General features: G+C 38.0%; 1 protein-coding gene across 2 annotated transcripts in view; it reads left to right on the forward strand.

Annotated features, from left to right (window-relative positions):
- The window catches only part of DCC (DCC netrin 1 receptor), a 1085392-nt gene that overhangs the window by 374698 nt on the left and 692683 nt on the right, over positions 1-18011 (forward strand). For both annotated transcript variants that reach the window (XM_041739305.1, XM_041739306.1), the window contains exon 2: positions 8627-8947. In XM_041739305.1, the coding sequence (XP_041595239.1) occupies positions 8627-8947 (321 nt within the window). The remainder of the gene's footprint in view (positions 1-8626; positions 8948-18011) is intronic.

An 18011-nucleotide genomic window follows, 5' to 3' on the forward strand; every position in this document is an offset into this window, starting at 1 on the left:
TAATGACTGCTGTTCTCAACACAGCAACAGGGGTGACCTTTTACTGTAGGATTTCTCATCCTTAACATAGTGACATTTGGGACTGGAGACTTCTCTCCTGTGAAGGGCTATCCTGTGCACTGCAGCCCGTGTATCAGTTTCCCTGGCCTCTCCCTACTAGATGCCAGTAATATCTTCCCAGTTGTGACAGCTAAAAATGTCTTCCGACATTTACCAAATGTCTCCTTGGGGGTAAAATCTTTCCTTATTGAAAGCTATAGCTTTAGAATATAAGTTAGACTTTTTACTTTTTGGCCAGAACACTCCACTAGGTTTCCATCGTCTGAGTTCAATGCTCCTTTGTTCGCCTACAAGGTCCTATACACCTGCCACCGTCCTCTCCACCTAATCTTGAACTCTCCTTCTCCTTCAGGGTTATCACTCTTGCCCTGTAGTCTGTCTACTGTTCCTGGGAAAGCCCAGTCACACTCCCACCTCAGGACCTTAGCACTTGCCCTTGACTCTCCTTACAGAGTTCTTCCCCTAGATACCTTCCCTATGTCTGTTATGGATGGAATGTTTGTGTTCCCCCAAAATTCATATGTTGAAGCCCCAATCCCCAGTGTGTATTGAGAAGTGTGGAGCCTTTGACAAGGTAATTGGGTTTATATGATGTCATGGGGGTGGAAACCCCGCGATGAGATTAGAAGCCTCATAAGAAAGAGAGACTAGAGGGTGTGCACACACTTATAGGTGAGTGTTCTCTCTCTCCTTATGTCTCTCTCTTTTTCTCTCAAATATTATTACAACTGTGTGAGTAATAAAGCAAATTACCATGAATCAAAAAATCAATCCTGTCTTGGAAAGAAATGGACATAAACTTCAACAGTGGCTTTCACCAGATGAACAGGATTATAGGCAATTATTATATTTAGCTTTGTGTCTATATCTTCTTATTTGTGTGTAGTAAATATAAATAACTTATTAAAAAACAGTTCAGCCCCTTATAATTAATGGCATCTTCAAAGCTTGCCCACTCTTCACTGTCAGCCAGATGGAGATATTCTTATGTGCTGGGTACCCATTAACTGGTACTTTTGGTAAATACTCTGAATAATCTTTCTTATTATTCATGTTGACAGTTGTGCCTTCATGATGAGCCTTGAGGGAAGAGCCATCCATCCCTCTACGTTGAGAAACACTGATGAAAAACACAAGGGGAGGAGAAAGCCAGTTTACATTTAACCAAAATGAAGAGGGTTAAAGGTTCAAACCCAGGGCAGCTTAACCAGCACATCAAAGTTTCTTTTAAATGTTAATTTTGCATGAGGCCTAGGGAATCATAACCTAGATGTCAGACTTCGTTACCTGTTGAGCTGAGAGGAAAAAAAAAAAAAATTACAATTTGCCCAGTATCACACAGCAACGTCAAGCTGTGGTTTAGAGATTTAGCTCTTAAAGCAGCAAAAGGATGAGGAAGCTCCTCTCCCACTTATCTTGGCCCTTATCGTTTTTTTCTTTACTATTGGATTTAGCCAGAGGACACTCAGACAGTTGCCTGGGGCACACACTTCTCACCCTATGAAAACCTCAGATCTTAGCAAGGCTTCTTCTGCCTTGTAGAAGGTGCCATGTGCTCCTCATGTCTGATGTGGAGCCTCTGTGTGGGCTCACTAAGCAATTTCTGCTGGGACAGTTGCTTCTTGAACTTCACATCCTGTATTTATATTTCTGAATGTTGCTCCCTGTCTTGTAAAGGGAAGAGAAAAGAAGAATCACTATGTCAAGAACAAATCGGGTTCAACAACCTTTCTACATGGACATGTGGCGGTGGTAGACTAGGTCTGCAAACGGCCTGACGCTAAAATCGCTTGTCCTGACTCAATCACGGTAGCTGTCCAAGAGATCACTCTTCTCTTCAGATACGTGAGAACTGAGCGGAGTAGGAGAATTCATAAACTATTTGATTATTGTTGCCATGATTTGAAGGAAGGGAATTCACATGGGATATGATAGAAAATACAAGATGCCCGGTTAACTGTGAATTTTGGGTACGCAACAAATGTTTTACTGTAAGTATGCCCTATGCGCTATTTATTTAATAGAAGTGTTTAGGACATATTTATATGAGAACTTTACTTTTTGCTTACCCGAAATTCAAATAGGACTGATACCTTTGATTTTTACTTGCTAAACCTGGCAACTCTAATGAGGGAGGAACTTGAAGTGTCCTTTAAAATTTTTAATTTAAATTTTCATCTATAGCTTCCCTACATTTTAATGATTCTTAATAAATCCCCCTAGTAAAACGTACCTGTATTTCTTCCTGGTAAGTCTTCCTTTGAATTATTTAAATTAAGGAATACATTTCACGAAATCTAATTCACTTCTAATTTCCATGTGTTAGTGATAAAAAATTGTCTTGAAGTTAAACAGCTTCAAAATATGCTAGTCTCTAGCAAAGACTGGAATGTAAACAATCTTTTTAAAGACACAACCACATCTTTGGACAATTCTGTTCACTCTGTCTCTTACCAAAGTTAAAAAAAAAAAAAAAAAGCACCAAAACCCCAGTGGTCACAGAAACCCCAGTGGTCATTGGTTCTGGTCCTTTGGTGCGATGCACTGTCTTGCCTTAGACTGGCTAACGTTAAAGTCTTGCATTAGGATGGAGCACATAGAGTACACCCTCCAGGCTACAGTGGACTGAGTGCAATTACGGTTTTGCCCGTCTAGATATTAAACTTGAAATGAGGGATAGATCAACCAAGCAAGTGTCTAGAGTTCCAGCGTTTTAAAAGGCTACAATTATACCATGGGGAGAAAATGTAATGAAAGAAGTGCAGTCTGATAAGGAATACTATACCTACCAAACTTCTTTTGAGAGAGGATTGTAGTTCATCAAAAGAAATCTTTTGACAGTTCCTTGTATGAAGAACCAAGGATATTCCAAGGAATGTTCTAATTGTTCAATTGACTGGAATTTAAATTTGGCTTAATGGAATACAGCCATTTGGGGTCCTGACACATTGCTGGTTACAAAGTGGAAAGATGAGGTATTGTCAACAATAGCCCTCTTCCTTGGCCCTGTCTTCACTTTTCTTTAACCTTTCAAAAAGAAATGTGCTGACCGTATTAATAAAATATGTGTTGAGATGTTCAGTTATTTGCCCTCCTGGATCATCCCCATACTTTTATCTCCCTGCCTACAAAAATAGTTGACCCAAACTACACAAGCTCCCAAATTTGGAAATTTATAACAGGGCAGTACAAAGAATACAAGGACCCCTAGGCCCTAGTCCTGGCCACCAGATGCTTCAGAGAAGTGGTGGTCAAGATTTCATGAATATGGAGCTAATGACTCCATCCCCAAAGTTACTGATTAGGTAGGTCTAGGGTTGGGGCCTGAGATCAGACATTTCTAACAAATTTCAAGTATTGCTATTGCTTGTCTGGGAACTGTGGTTTGAGAATCACGGTTTCAGAATTTATATTCTGATATCCCAAACCCAGTAAAGCCCATATATAGTTAGGGGTTCTTTTAATTCTTACATTTTGCTTTGTTTTGCTTTTTAAAATCCCCATTCCAAACCAAAGTCTCACAAGCATTATAAACTTTTGCTAGGGCTGAAGTCCAAGGTTATAATTTTACCTGTAATTGGTGTCTGATGTATTAAAAAGAGATCATATTCTATCATTCATAGAATGATTTTACTTTCCTTCAGTGGAGATCTATTTCCTTAACACATGAGAAGCAGATGCAGTAGCATATATTTTTAAGAAGAGATAAAGATGGCAGAGTTTTCTGGGTTGATTACAAGAATTTGGGGATCATCCGAATCTCCATGCATCCCAAAGTGAAAGTTTTGTAACTTGAAAGAGATAAAATTATGCATCGCACATTCTACGGGGACTTGTATGACATTTTCTAATCTTAAAATCTTTTCAGGATCTTCTTTTTATTTTTATGCTACTCTTCATAAATTTCATTTTTTTTAGCTTTTATTGCTTTAACCAGACGCTTTTACATTTTGGACTTGGAAAGGAATGTCTGACTCCATGAGGAATTATTTTTCACACTTAACAATGTTTGATATTGTAGATAAAATGTCATATTTTTAAATACCCATTCTAAGTTAGTCTGCTGCTGTGACTGAATGGTCTTTGAATTTAACAAGAATATGAGAAGGAGGGCAGGCACAAAGGAACTTATGCTAACAGAAAGATTTTTACTATTTGTTTGATTATTTTGATGAGTCTCTAAAATACAATACAGGTTTTTTTTTTTTTTTCTATCTCTATGTACTCAATTAATATAAACTTAGAAAAAAAAAAAATATATATAAACTTAGAATATTCCTGGCAGTGCTATTTCTGATTCTTACTTATGTCTGACAAAACCAAAGCAAATAAATGCCAATATTTCTCCTTTGGGTCACCACTCAAGCCCTCCTCTATATCTGTATCGGAAAAACATTGAAGGATTTGCTATATTATTATGTGCTTATAAAATACAATACAATCTTTCAGAAGAAGATGAAAATAAAGAATAATGTCCAGGAACAATGTGACACTTTATTACTTTTTCTCAGACTGACACAGATAAGAAAAGATCAAGTGGTTAAATGCATTTAAGGCTCTATGCCTAAATCCTACCCAGAGATGATCTAGCAATCTTCCCAAGCCAACATTTGGAGGGAGAAGAGGCCTGGAGACTCATTCATTCTAATCATGAACTCTGCCATCAGACTCAACCACTGAGATTTCTTAGTGGATGGTTTTTAGGTACTATCAAGTGTATTTCTCCAAAATATTATTAATTATGTGATTTTACAGCAGGCCAAAAGATCACTTCTTTTATGAAGCAAGATTGAGAATTGTTACTATTTAAAGAAACGTTCAACAGAATGACCCGGTGGCATCTTAAAAATAAAACCAAACCAAAACAAAAACTTCTCCACTTGATTTTCTTCTGTATGAAATCCCTAGCATCGTCATTCTAATGCAAAAATCCTCTGTAAAATTGTAAAGTAGGTAGTTCCATGTTAACTCTTCAAAAACATTCTTCTGTTGCTTTCTGAGTATTTATTTCACTCATTTCCCAGGCTGGCAGTCCCCCATCAAATACTGCCTGCCCAAATTCCAGCCACAACTTTTTGAGCTACAGGCTCCAACAGTGATTTCTACTTCTTTGCCTTCTTCAGTTTCATCACCTATCTTTCTCTGTTCAAACATTAAGTCAGTGTAGTTGATTTCAGATAGGGATTCTTGGATGAAGCAATTGGATAGGGGTGCCTGGGTGGCTCAGTGGTTGACCATCTGCCTTTGACTCAGGTCATGATCCCAGCCTCCTGGGATCAAGTCCTGTTCGGGCTCCCTGCATGGAGCCGGCTTCTCCCTCTGCCTGTGTCTCTGCCTCTCTCTCTCTGTGTGTCTCTCATGAATAAATAAATAAAATCTTAAAAAAAAAAGAAACAATTGGATAAAAATTATTTCATCTTAAAATATAATGTACTGATGGGCAAAACCCCTCCAGGAGGGCCTAGTACTCTAAGAGAGAGGGGAAACCAAAATTGGAGTCAGGGTGCTGTGTTAGTGGGGCATTTCTTAAGCCTGTGCAAAACAGCTCCCAAGGGAGTGCAAACAGTTTATGCCGACATAGACTGGAACTTTGAAAAGGAGAACATTGGAGACATATCTATTAGTTCTCAACAGATCCTATTGGCTTGAGTCTATCTTTTATAAAAACTAAGTAATTAATGCAAGCTATTTAAGGCAGTGACATACCTGTATTCCACAGCAATGTATTAAAAATATAATCGTTATAAAGCGTACAGAAGCTCAAATTGCCAGCAAAATGCAAGGGTAGTCGTTTGAAGAAAAGTTAATCTTTATTTAACTTTCCTAAATTATGTATTCACAGCCTTGAAAACTGTCATAAACTCCTTCTCTCAGATTAAGTGGATTATTTATTTGTGATAATGGGCACATATACTCATTAACATGCTGTCATAAACAGCTGCATTCAACGTATTATGTGTTCTGTGACATAAATAAGGTGTTCAACATGAAATTGTTGTTTAAAATATAGGCCCCAGGAAGAACCAAAAAGCAATAAATGCCTCCTAATATAGTTGCCTGGTCTTGAATTCTAAATTTATGTCTACCTTATTAATGCCACTTGTATGGAAATTGCAGGTATTACTCTAGTGAAATATCCTGACATTCAAGGACATTGGCACATCTCTCTGCTTTCCCATCCTTGGTATCTCAAGATCAGTGTTCACTGACCCATGTTTCTTTTCTTGTAAAGGAGGATATCACAGAGATGTGGGGGAGACATTTATGGCAACATCAGTCTGCATCTCAGTAAGCCAAAGCAGAATGCACTTGATGGATGTCTTCAACCCATACTGGTTCTGAAAGTTTCCAAACTAGATGTTCATTTTTGAGATTGTTTAGTTCAATGCTCTCACTTCACAGGTGAAGGGACTGAGATTCTGAGGCCTTGAAAGGCTTGCTTGAGTCATGGGTCTTTAAGTGATAAAGCCAGGACCAAGAGCTAAATATCCAGACTCCCAATTTGATATACTTCCCACTAGAAGCATGAGCAGTAGTGAGTAAGTTGGCTACACCAAAATGATTTGGAGGGAGGAGGAGCTTAGTAGGCAGTGAGGGAGCCAGTCTGTATCTTTTGAGATTTTTACCAACATCACTTATGGTAGACTTAAATGCTTACTGCTATTTTACAATTTCTATTAACTTGAGCAAAATTCTAGCTGCTTTCTTTGGGTGAAAGAAAGCATTTCTTTCATTTCATTAGATGAAATGAGTGTATGACAATAAATGATGCAGTTCACTGGGCAAAGTTCAACACAAAGGCAAAAGAAACAGGCTTCAAATAGAAGGCTTAGCAAAAGTGGGCATGACAGGTAACATTACAGGGGAATAGTGAGAAACTGTCTGGCTTTTATCTCCACTTATATACAAAGTTAAGAAAGATTCTGTCCATTGGAACTAGTATGGATCAATCCTTTATGAGAATATTGATGATAAGCAATTTAGACACCGACTTTTTAAATGAGAGAAAACTAGACAAAACTTACACAAAGTAAGTACACACACACACACACACACACACACACACACGCACCAACTGTTTCCATTACAGAAAAACTAAGGAAGTTAATGAAATTAAGGTCACTATCCTGAAATACATGAAGGCTAAAATATAATTCAGGGGGCATTTTTAAAGAAATTAAATACTTCAGAAGAGTAAAAGGGTCTTAAAAAGAAATCTCCATTTCCTCTGTATTTTCACACAAAGCAATTCAGGAAAAAATATGAGATGAAATAGGAACAAGAAAATTCAGGCATCCTCTAAGAATAATTAAATATTAAAAACAAGATACCAAGAGGCATTGTAGAATCCTTAGCTCCAGAGATGGTTAAAAATGAAATTAAAAGTAATTCGAATTGAATGACTTAGGCATACACCTGTTTGGCAAAGGGTTAGCCCAATGACCTCCAAAACCTTGTCAAATCCTATGATTCAACAACCAAACATTCTGCTAAATGCTATGTTGTGAGCCCTGGGTGTAATATACTTTAACTATACTTGTCTCCCCCTCTCAGGATCCTTAAATGACTTTCTCTTCCTTCTGTCGATTTCTTATGTTCATTTATGTTTATAGGGGGGAAAAAAAAGACCAGATAGAATATAATATTCATTTAAATTTCTTTGCTCATGAGCAACATTCAGATGGAAATTAAGACACTTCAGGGATTTGTGATTTTAGGTAGTAGCATTATTGACTCACTTCTGCTAGTGGCATTTCTTACCTATTTTAAAATTCTTCAGAGCTTTGTTCTAAATAACTTTCCCCACAGTGTTCAGAGTTGATGTCGTTGTTGTTGATGATGATGATGATGATGATGATGAAACACCATGTCTCAGTAGATTTTCTTAAAAAAATAGATGGATGCTATAATCAAAATGCAGAGATAGAAACCCCCCCCCACCCGAAATCTTAAAGGTACTACTACTACTGCTCTACTACTAACAATGGTTACTTTGGGTTTTTTTTAAAGATTTTATTTATTTATTCATGAGAGATACACAGAGAGAGGCAGAGACAAAGGCAGAGGGAGAAGCAGGCTCCCTGCAGGGAGCCCGATATGGGACTGGATCCTGGGAACCCAGGATCATGCCCTGGGCCAAAGGCAGACGCTTAACTGCTGAGCCATGCTGGCATCCAACCATTGTTACTTTAAAATATCTTAGTTTAAAAAAAAAAAAAATAAAAATAAAAATAAATAAATAAATAAAATATCTTAGTTTTATTTGGAAAATATTAGTCTTTTCTATCGTTTTAAGCATTGACTTATAAGTGGTGATGGCCGTGCCTAAATTTGTATGAATTTTTAATTTCTCATATTATTTGGTTTTGGGTCAATCATTTCATTAATTTAGTTAGCTCAGTTGGGCACTTCTTTTCTTCCTTTAATACAATATCATTTATTCTTGAATATTTTTCAAAGACCGCAGCTTTTTTGAAAAAGTTTGTAAAGAAGAGGCAAGGGGATAAAGCCCGTGATCTCTTTGAATAAGTGAACATATTTACTTCCCTGTGTTTCCTTGTTGCAGGTTTCCAGATTAAGCCTTTCACATCACTGCACTTCCTGTCCGAGCCTTCTGATGCTGTCACCATGCGGGGAGGAAACGTCCTCCTGAACTGCTCTGCTGAGTCTGACCGAGGAGTCCCCGTTATCAAGTGGAAGAAAGATGGAGTCCACCTGGCCTTGGGGATGGATGAAAGGAAGCAGCAGCTTCCAAATGGCTCTCTGTTGATACAAAACATACTTCACTCCAGGCACCATAAGCCAGATGAGGGACTCTACCAATGTGAGGCATCTTTAGGAGATTCTGGGTCAATTATTAGTCGGACAGCAAAAGTTGCAGTAGCGGGTAAGTGGATTCTTTCTCTTATTATTCCTTTTTGGTGGATAAAAAATCATCTTTGCAGAAACAGTATACATTCTTAAGATAAGGGAACAATGTAAAAAAGATTTATGCATATTCCCTCATGGTTTTGACTGACTTTATCCTTAATTGCTTGGAAAACAGTAAAAGGATCTCAACAACTAACACAGCATTATGGGATTTTTAGAAACAAAGATTGTCTCAAGTTGATGTACTGCTTGTGTCTGGGGTGGGGGTACTCTTCATTAGTAGAAAAATATTAGAAAAATGATTCCCCAATTAATTCCATTTCACAGAATCACTAGTGTTGAAATTTTGCAGAACTTTTTTTTTTTTGCCTTCAGAGCAGTGAGTTTTACTTTAATTATAATGATTTGAAATGCAACATATAGATTTCCAAAAAGGAAATAAAAATTTGCATTAGTGCATCCACATATGCTTGGTAATATCTTGACTTATGAATTAACTAATAAGATGAACATTTTTTCCTTTCCATCTGAATATTTTTAAGTGGTGTAGACCCTAAAAAATAGTACAAGATGTTCTGGAATCCATGGATATTATTCCTTCTGCTCCACTTGATTTGGTTAGAGGGTAGCCAATAATTATTGTTATTATTATTTTGGGAGGGGCCCTTGAAATGTTGGATATGTAAAGAGAAGATACAGAATTTTACTCCTTTCTGTAATGACTTAGCTTAAAATTGGCTTTATAAAACAAAAACAAAGAAAACCCTTTGGTATGGGATACAATGCAAGGCAAATGGATCCAACCTGGAATAAGTTTAGGCTTTCAAATGGGTAAACAGGTTTTAAGGGCTACTTCCAAACTTAATCTTTAGCTGTCAGTACAAAATTAAACTAAGAGGGCAACCATCTGATAAGGGCTTCTTTTCCCAGGGCCCATTTAGTCTAAAATCTAAAATACTGGTGAGAATGAAGACTCCTTTTCAGCAATAACATGTACTAAGACAATTGGACGGGACCATCTCTCCAGCACACTTTCTTCTACTGAGGGCCTGCAGAAGTTAAAATCTACAAGAGTTGTTCTGATCAGGTGCCAATATAAAAAATTAGATTTTATTGCCATGCAGTCAGTCTAGAAACCCAGTGAAAATGCACCAACCAGACTGTGCCTGACCAAGCGCGTCTTGGTGGGCTGGGTCCTTACCTAGAGATACAGTGGCCAACCATCCTGCTTTAACCAGGACTGACTTGGTTTTAGCATTTGAAAGTGCAATGCCCTAACCCCTCAGTCTCAACCAAAACTAGGAAAGTTGGTCAACCCACCTGGTGGCACCCTGCCTCCTCTAGCAATGACAACATACTGAAGCATGGTTGCAGAAAGTCCCCTTTACTCCGGAAACATGGGAGGTGGCATTCCGATCCTGCAAACTAAAGCTAAGGGTAGAAAGGACTGAAAGTCTATGCGAATTATGATTGATTAAAAAGAACAAGTAGAATAAGTACTGAGGACCAAGGTAAAATCTGCTTTTCCAGATTATTCCAAATGAAGTGGAAAAGGGTGCAATTCTATTTTCTCTAGCTTAAGAATTTCTGGGCTCTCAGATCCCACCCATCAGTTGCCCACGCTGCTTGGATAATCCTGCCGATGTGAATGAAAGAGGCTGGCATTTCGACACCCTCTTCTGAAAGGCAGATGCATATGTGCCATTAATGAAAATGGCCCGATTCAACGTGGTTTCAGTTTTCCTGCAATCTAGATTCACTTTTACGTGCTTTGTTTCAATGGTGGAATGAAGAATGATCCCTTCCCTGGGAGATATTAAAACGGAGTGGCTTCAACTTTCCTGTTCTATAGAAGGATGGGTTGGCAGATTCAGTCACTGAGTTACAGTCTAATATTAGATTGTATCATTTCGAGGCAATAAGGCTGTTCACAGCATTTTAAACACTCACCATGCTGTTTGGCAACACAGCATACATCAATGTTATGTCTTTCGAGGTTAAGATTGCCAACCCACTGGAATGCACAAGGGGCATATATCTTCCTTGTAATAAAGACCATGGGCCTGATTTAATCTCATTTTTAAAGCATTAGCAGTCAGTAAACCAGTCACCACTAAAAGGTAACAGCTTTGCTTGAGTGAAAAAACAAAAGACCAAAACAAAACAAAACAAAAAAACAAAAACAAAAACAAAAACAAAAAAACCTGTTTGGTACCCTCAGGTACAATGAAAAGTCCATTTGAAATAATAATGCCCCTCTTCCACTTTTGCTTTCTCGAAGTGTCTTTTGAGAAAAAGAAATGTGGCAAATGAAATCTATCTTTAGTCAATCAGAGCATTTCATGCAGTGATCTTGCCATGCACCATCCATCCTATTTTCTAGCAACTTCTCACATGCTCTTCAAACTCTTAAACCTAAGTGCAAACTTAGCTGAAGTGGGAGGGGGAGTAGAAAAGATAAGCCAAGGGCTACCGTCCCATCCAACATCTTATTAAAAGTCTCAGTGTGGGGTGCCCGGGTGGCTCTGTCAGTTAAGCTTCCAACTCTTAATTTCGGCTAAGGTCACGATCTCGGGGTTGTGAGATGGAGCCCTGGGTGCTGGGCGTGATCTGCTTAAGGTTCCCTCTCCACCTCCTCTTCTGCCCTCCTACTTCTTTCTGTCTCTCTTAAAAACAAAACAACAACAACAACAACAAAACTTCTTGGTGTAACCAGCTACTACTGACTATTGGCATTTCTGATAAAAGCAAATTCTGTCGGTAAGGGCTGTTACTCCGTTGGAAAGCAGCTTGGCCTGTCCCGGCTGAAACTTGGGAATTTTGTCTATATCCAATTAGCTCTACTCTAAAGTAGAGCAGTATTTCTCTGCCATGGATACTTCTGTTTAACCCTCTAGACTGAGACTTTAAAGAGAGAAGCAGAGTCAGACTTTATCTGCAAAACTTATCCTTCCCTTCTCCACCCTCTGCCCGTCAGAGTGTGGGGCATGTTTAGTGGTTATTCCTTATATATTTGTTTTGCCAGTGAATACATGGAGCTTTATGCCACATATGGAGAGGTTTCCATTGTTGGGAAATAAGAATTCCTGTCCCTGTCCAGGGTCCATCCAGCTGGACTAAGAATCCAATTGACATAGAACAGATGAACAAGAGAAAATAGAATTTAATAGTATGCATACAGGGTATCCACACAAACGTGGAGATTCCAAAGACACTCAGACAAAATCAGGTCTGTATGTCATTTCGGAACTAAGGAATAGGGGTAGGGGCCTGGGATTTCAGAGGAAAGGAATGCACTTCACAGAGTAAGAAGAACAGAAGTTTGTTATTAGGGGTTTGCTATATGGATGGCAGTGATTTCCCAATAAAATTTATTTTAGCTAATAACCCTCGTGTGGGAAAGACCTCCGATTTATATTACTCTGTATAGTTAGGGGAGGGGCCAAAAGTTTCTTTTGAGCCCATAGGGTCTTAGATTTAGAAGGTGGACTGTGCTGGGATATCCATATGCTACTTAAAAAAAAAAAAAAAAAGGCACGTGCCACGTCCTCATTCCTTCAATAACCCATAAACATCAAGATGACCTTGCATCTGGTCAAACACATTTTCCCGACTCCAGATATTGCCAGCTGTCTGAGCCTCTGGAATCTCTTCTGTAGAATCGACATAATAATAACCTACCTCCTAAGACTGTGCTGGCTTTTAAATAACATTTAGCACGTAAAACCATGGTACGCAGTAGATTCTTATTCGCTGGCAGCAGCGGTAGTACAAATAGACCTAAAAATGGATATTGTGACATTATTACAATCAATATTATTAGGAAATGACAACTTTGATTATTCCTTGTGATGATACAGAACATTTGTGGAGGGGTTGGGAGAGGAAGAAATATAGACTACAAATCCTGAGCTATAAATATTGTCAACTTGGATCAGATATCTGCTTTCACAATCTACAAGCACAAACTGGCAAGCCTGAATTGAGTTTTTAAAAAGTTGAATCTATGCAGTTTGTTGGCAAGCTTTGCCAAAATCTGTTTGACTGTAAGATTCATTTTTCACAACTTGATCTAGTGTTCTGTCCGTGAAGCCAATATAATTTGTCCTGGTCAGACCAGGAGTTCTAGATCATGCAACGGCTGTTCTCATTTCAGAAAAAGATGCTGGCCAGTCTTCTCAACAGAGCCTCCTTAGTGTCCTTCCAACTGAAAAAGAGTCATTGAAGCTGAGTTGACACGGGTCAGTTGGTCTAGACTGAGAGTTTAACATAACCCCCCTCCCCTGGGGGAGAGGAGCGTCCAACCAGCGTGTAAGAAAACCCTATTAAAGAGCTGCTCTGAGTAATCGCCAAAGGGACCGTCTTGTTTATTTTCCGTGACACCACCACTGCACACCCGCCACCCAACACACCCACCCAACCACCCAGCTCTTGGCCCACCCACTTCCTCTGCAGGACTATGAGCATCACAATTGGAACCCAAGTGCTACCTCACTTGTATTTACACTCTTGGGGATGCAGTGGGATCAGCCCCCGTCCTCAAGTAGAGGGACACTGAATGCAGGATACATTTTAGGGCATTTACATCCAGGTAAATTCTTCTTTTGTTAATTTATAAGCATTTACATCTTGACTGTTAAAACCACTGACTTCTGTGTGAGATTTTCCTCTCTGAACAGTATATGTATATGCAGTAGCTCATAATGCTCAAAAAGGCTCTGCGATACAGATACCCAAATTAATAGAGAACAAACTGGAAAAAAAAAAAGATAGTGACTTTCTACAGGCAGATGATGGAACCCACCTTCTCTAATGATGGCACATACATATTCCCTTATCACTTTGCTGCTCAATCTAGGGACTAGATGTAAGGACACTGTGAATAGGTTCCTACGTAGCCATTTATTTTTAACCAATAAAACTCTCCAAAATATAAACTAATGGAAAGCAATAGTCACTATTGTAATAATAATAATAAATTTTATTTAGTCCCTTGAAAATATCAACTCCCTAGAAGAAAACAGTATGATTTGGCTGTTTTTTCTAAAATGATAGATTTTGCTACCACAGCTATACATTAAATGATGACACATGATAAATCTCTCCTAAAATATAGAGAACATGTAACTATTAAAATAAGGTTATATATACTCTTTATAGGGGCAAGATTTTTTCTTCTCTTTTAATCTTTGTAAGTGGTTTTATAATTCAGGCTCAGTTTGTATTTTTTTTTTTTCTTTCCGTTTCTTGAAAATCAAGGAAATAAAAGGCCAACTAAATTGCCTTTACTTGAATTGTTATTTCATTCAGGAGCATTTTTTTTTCTTCCCTATTACAATAGATGTTTCAAGATGCAAATTGTCACACACTGCTTTTAAATAACACAGGCATTATAATTAAAATTCCCCTGTGTTAAAAAAAAAAATAATTAGTTACTTGAGGAGTTGTTGCAGTGAATTCCTTTCCAGAATGCCTCCCATTTAAATGAGTTATGAAATAATTAGTGAAAGCATATTATGGTGAGAGAAGCTAGAGTCGCCTCAGCTGAATGGAGCATTTTGTGAAATGATAATCTGACCTTTACGTTTTTTGCTTAAAAGGAAACAGAAAAAGGAACTTGTCTTAAGAGAAGGGAGAATGAACTACATTGCCTGAGGTCACTCAAACGTTATATAAAGGAAACAGCAAGAAAAACTGTTCATATTCTTTTTCTCTACAGGAACAAATATAAGAATCTTGCCTAGAAGGTCAAGTTCATCTGGTCAAGCAGTTTGGAAAATGTATCCCAAGGCCCTTGAATACTCTCAGAATTCTGTTTTGGGAAGGTGCAGTTATAGAAAAGAGCTTCTTTTTATTTTTAAACCAATAGGGATGGTATTTATTTTCAAACAATAAGTAGGAAAATAAATTGTTCAGACTCCATAATTCTTAATGGTCTTAATTATCTCCAGTTAGCTAAATGTTCCTATTGTTTTGTGGTTAAAACGAGAGAGAGAGAGAGAGAGAGAGAGAGAGAGAGAGAGAGAGAGAGAGAAATATATATCTATATGGAAGAAATGTGGTGTTATAAGTAATTGCTGTGTATGTGCTAATCTTATAATTTTTTTAGATTTTATTGCTAAATAAAACTGAGATAATCACCAACATTGCCCCAATGCCTCCTTACCCATATACTCCCCACCCTCGACTTAAATAATTGCATTTTAAAGAATAGGTTTTTAGTTGTCTCCTTCCTAAGTCAATTAACTCTGCAATAAAATTAAAATAGAAATATATTCCTGAGAAATATGCACAGTGGAAAGACATCTTCTACATTATAAAAATTACAAAAGAGAACTTGACAGGGCTTTTTATAGTAGAAACATCAACAAAATAAATTTTAAAAATCTTCCTACCTTTCATTTCCTTTTCTTTGTTATGAATTCTAATTCATGTGACAATGGAGATAGCTAATTATTCATTCTAAAAATCATTATATTAAGAGTACTTTTTTTCTTTTTAATTCAAACCTTAAGCTAGCTTCAGTGTGATTTTTGCTGGTAGGATAATAAAAATGAAGGAGCAATGAGCAATATTTTAAATAACTCAGTGATAGTAACAGAAAACTCTTTTGCATTCTAGAAGACCCTTTTGGAGTACAAAAGCTTGATTTTTTTTTTTTTTTGACAAATGTCAGGCTAACAAAGCCCTAAATCAGAGTAAGTAGATAGTTTAGGTGGCATCATTGTAAATTTCTGATGAAATTATGACTGATAATGAATTTAATAAAGCATTTTTATGTTATGAACCTATCACTGATACTCGTTTTTTTCCTATTAATTTTTTTTTTTTTTTTTTTTAAACTTATCAAGTACCTACTGTGTGCAGCGCATGTTATCAGCTGTCTTGCAACCATTATTTCGTTTTTTGCAACTGCCCTTTGAGCTGGGAATTTTTATCTCCACTTTACGGATGTGTAGACTGGGCCTCGGAGAGTTTCTTTTCTTTTTTTTTTTTTTAATTTAATTTTATTTTTTTATTATTTATTTATGATAGTCACACAGAGAGAGAGAGGCAGAGACACAGGCAGAGGGAGAAGCAGGCTCCGTGCACCGGGAGCCTGACGTGGGATTCGATCCCGGGTCTCCAGGATCACGCCCTGGGCCAAAGGCAGGCGCTAAACCTCTGCGCCACCCAGGGATCCCCTCCTATTAATTTTTTAACGTCCATGTTAAAATTTATTATTTAAATGTAATGTTACATAAAGACCTTTGAATTGAGATATTTATGTTAGATACAAAGTTTTTCTACAAAATAAGGGAACATTTTAAATTAGGGGATGTTCTAGAAACTACATCAGTTAAAAGGAATCATAGAAATGCTCAGTGTGTGTAGTCCCTAAATCATTTTAAACTTTTCCTGTTAGAATGTAGATGAAAGTACTGTTAGTGAAAGCACTTACTCATCTCCCTTTAAGAAATTATTGTTTTAATGGTCTAATTTTATAGTTAAAATCTATTCGTATTCTCTAATAAGCCGTCTAATCCATTGGCCATTACACCCATAATTGTGGAAAAGCCTATTATTCAGTAAATGTGAGAATTAGAATAAATCAGAAACATTGATTTCTAGTGAATGGGAAGCCACTGGAGTACATGAAGGAGCCGTGTGTTCCTGATGCAGCAAATAACTTGTTTGGGAACTTGAATCCTGAGTTTAGCATAGAACAAAAACAAAACAACAAAGATAGATATTTTTAATAGCAAATAAGTAAGCAGTGTAGGTCCTAAATCTATCATCTCATTTCACAATATACTGGGCATAGGCATGTGCACATACGCAAGTAATAAATAATGTAATATATATATATATATATATATATATATATATATATATATATGTATGGGATCCTACTCTTGGATGGGGTCTGGGTAGCAGAAGAAGCAGTCCTGTGAGTAGAGGGTTTGAACTTTCAAGCCCACTCCCTTGGTCTCCTAGGAGGGGAAAGGGGCTGGAGGTCGGGTTGAATCAATAGCTAATTGTCGATGATTTAATCGGTTGTGCCTATGTGTTGAAGCCTCCATAAAAATCCACAGAAGGTTCCAAGAGTTTCCCAGTTGGCGCACATGCATAGATGTTGAGGGAGTGGCGCCTGGGAAGGGCATGGAAGTTCTGTACCCTTTCCCCACACTTTGTCCTCGTATCTGTTCCTTCTGGCTGTCTCGGAGTCATACTCTTGGACTAAGCCAGTGATCTAGTAGGTAAAATATTCCTCTGAGCTCTGTGAGCTGCTCCAGTAAGTTGATCTAACCTGAGGAGGAGGTAGTTGGAACTCACGGCTAGTGGGTCAGATACACAGGTGAAGACTACCTGGGTTTGTGACTACCCTCTGAAGTGGGAAAAGGGGGGCCGTAGGACCCCCAACCTGTGTAATCCCCTCTGTCTGCAGATAGATAGACGTCAGAATTGAGTTGAGTTGTCCAAACAAATACCCAGTTGGCGTCCAGAGGATTGTTGGTGCTGCAGAGAAACCTCCTCTATGCTGAAGTGGGGTTCAAGAACCCAGAATAAGGACTTCAATTTCCTTAGAGCAGTGAACCTGGGGGTGGTATGACTAATCGGGAATCCAGTGAGCAGGGGTTAGAGCAATTGCATGTAAATAGTTTGATAAATACCAGTGTGTGTGTGGGCGGGGGGGGGGGGGTGGGGGGGTGGGGACGTGTGGGTGTGAGAGAGAGAATCTGTATTGTATTATCTGCATGTTTTCCCTTATGGTCTTTAAACAAACAATTAGGTTTACACTATCTATATTCTAACCTAGGTCATCCAGAGATATTTAGACATAAACACACACCTTAGAGACAATATACACAGCTTGCCATTTAGGTGGCTCTTCCTATTTAAGCTTCTGTGTCTTAAATCCGTTGATGAACACCATGGCCATAAAACCTATTTCATTTACAGCTAGCCCCTCTACTTTTGTTGTTCTATTAGGCATAGTGTTAAAATTGTATTTTACGCAAAAAGAAATAATTTTCATCGTAACCCTTAAGAAGGGCTGCTCATGAGACTTCATTTGCTGAAATTTCACTTAGAGCATT

The sequence above is a fragment of the Vulpes lagopus genome, chromosome 24 (assembly GCF_018345385.1).
Source record: "Vulpes lagopus strain Blue_001 chromosome 24, ASM1834538v1, whole genome shotgun sequence".
NCBI lineage: Eukaryota > Metazoa > Chordata > Mammalia > Carnivora > Canidae > Vulpes > Vulpes lagopus.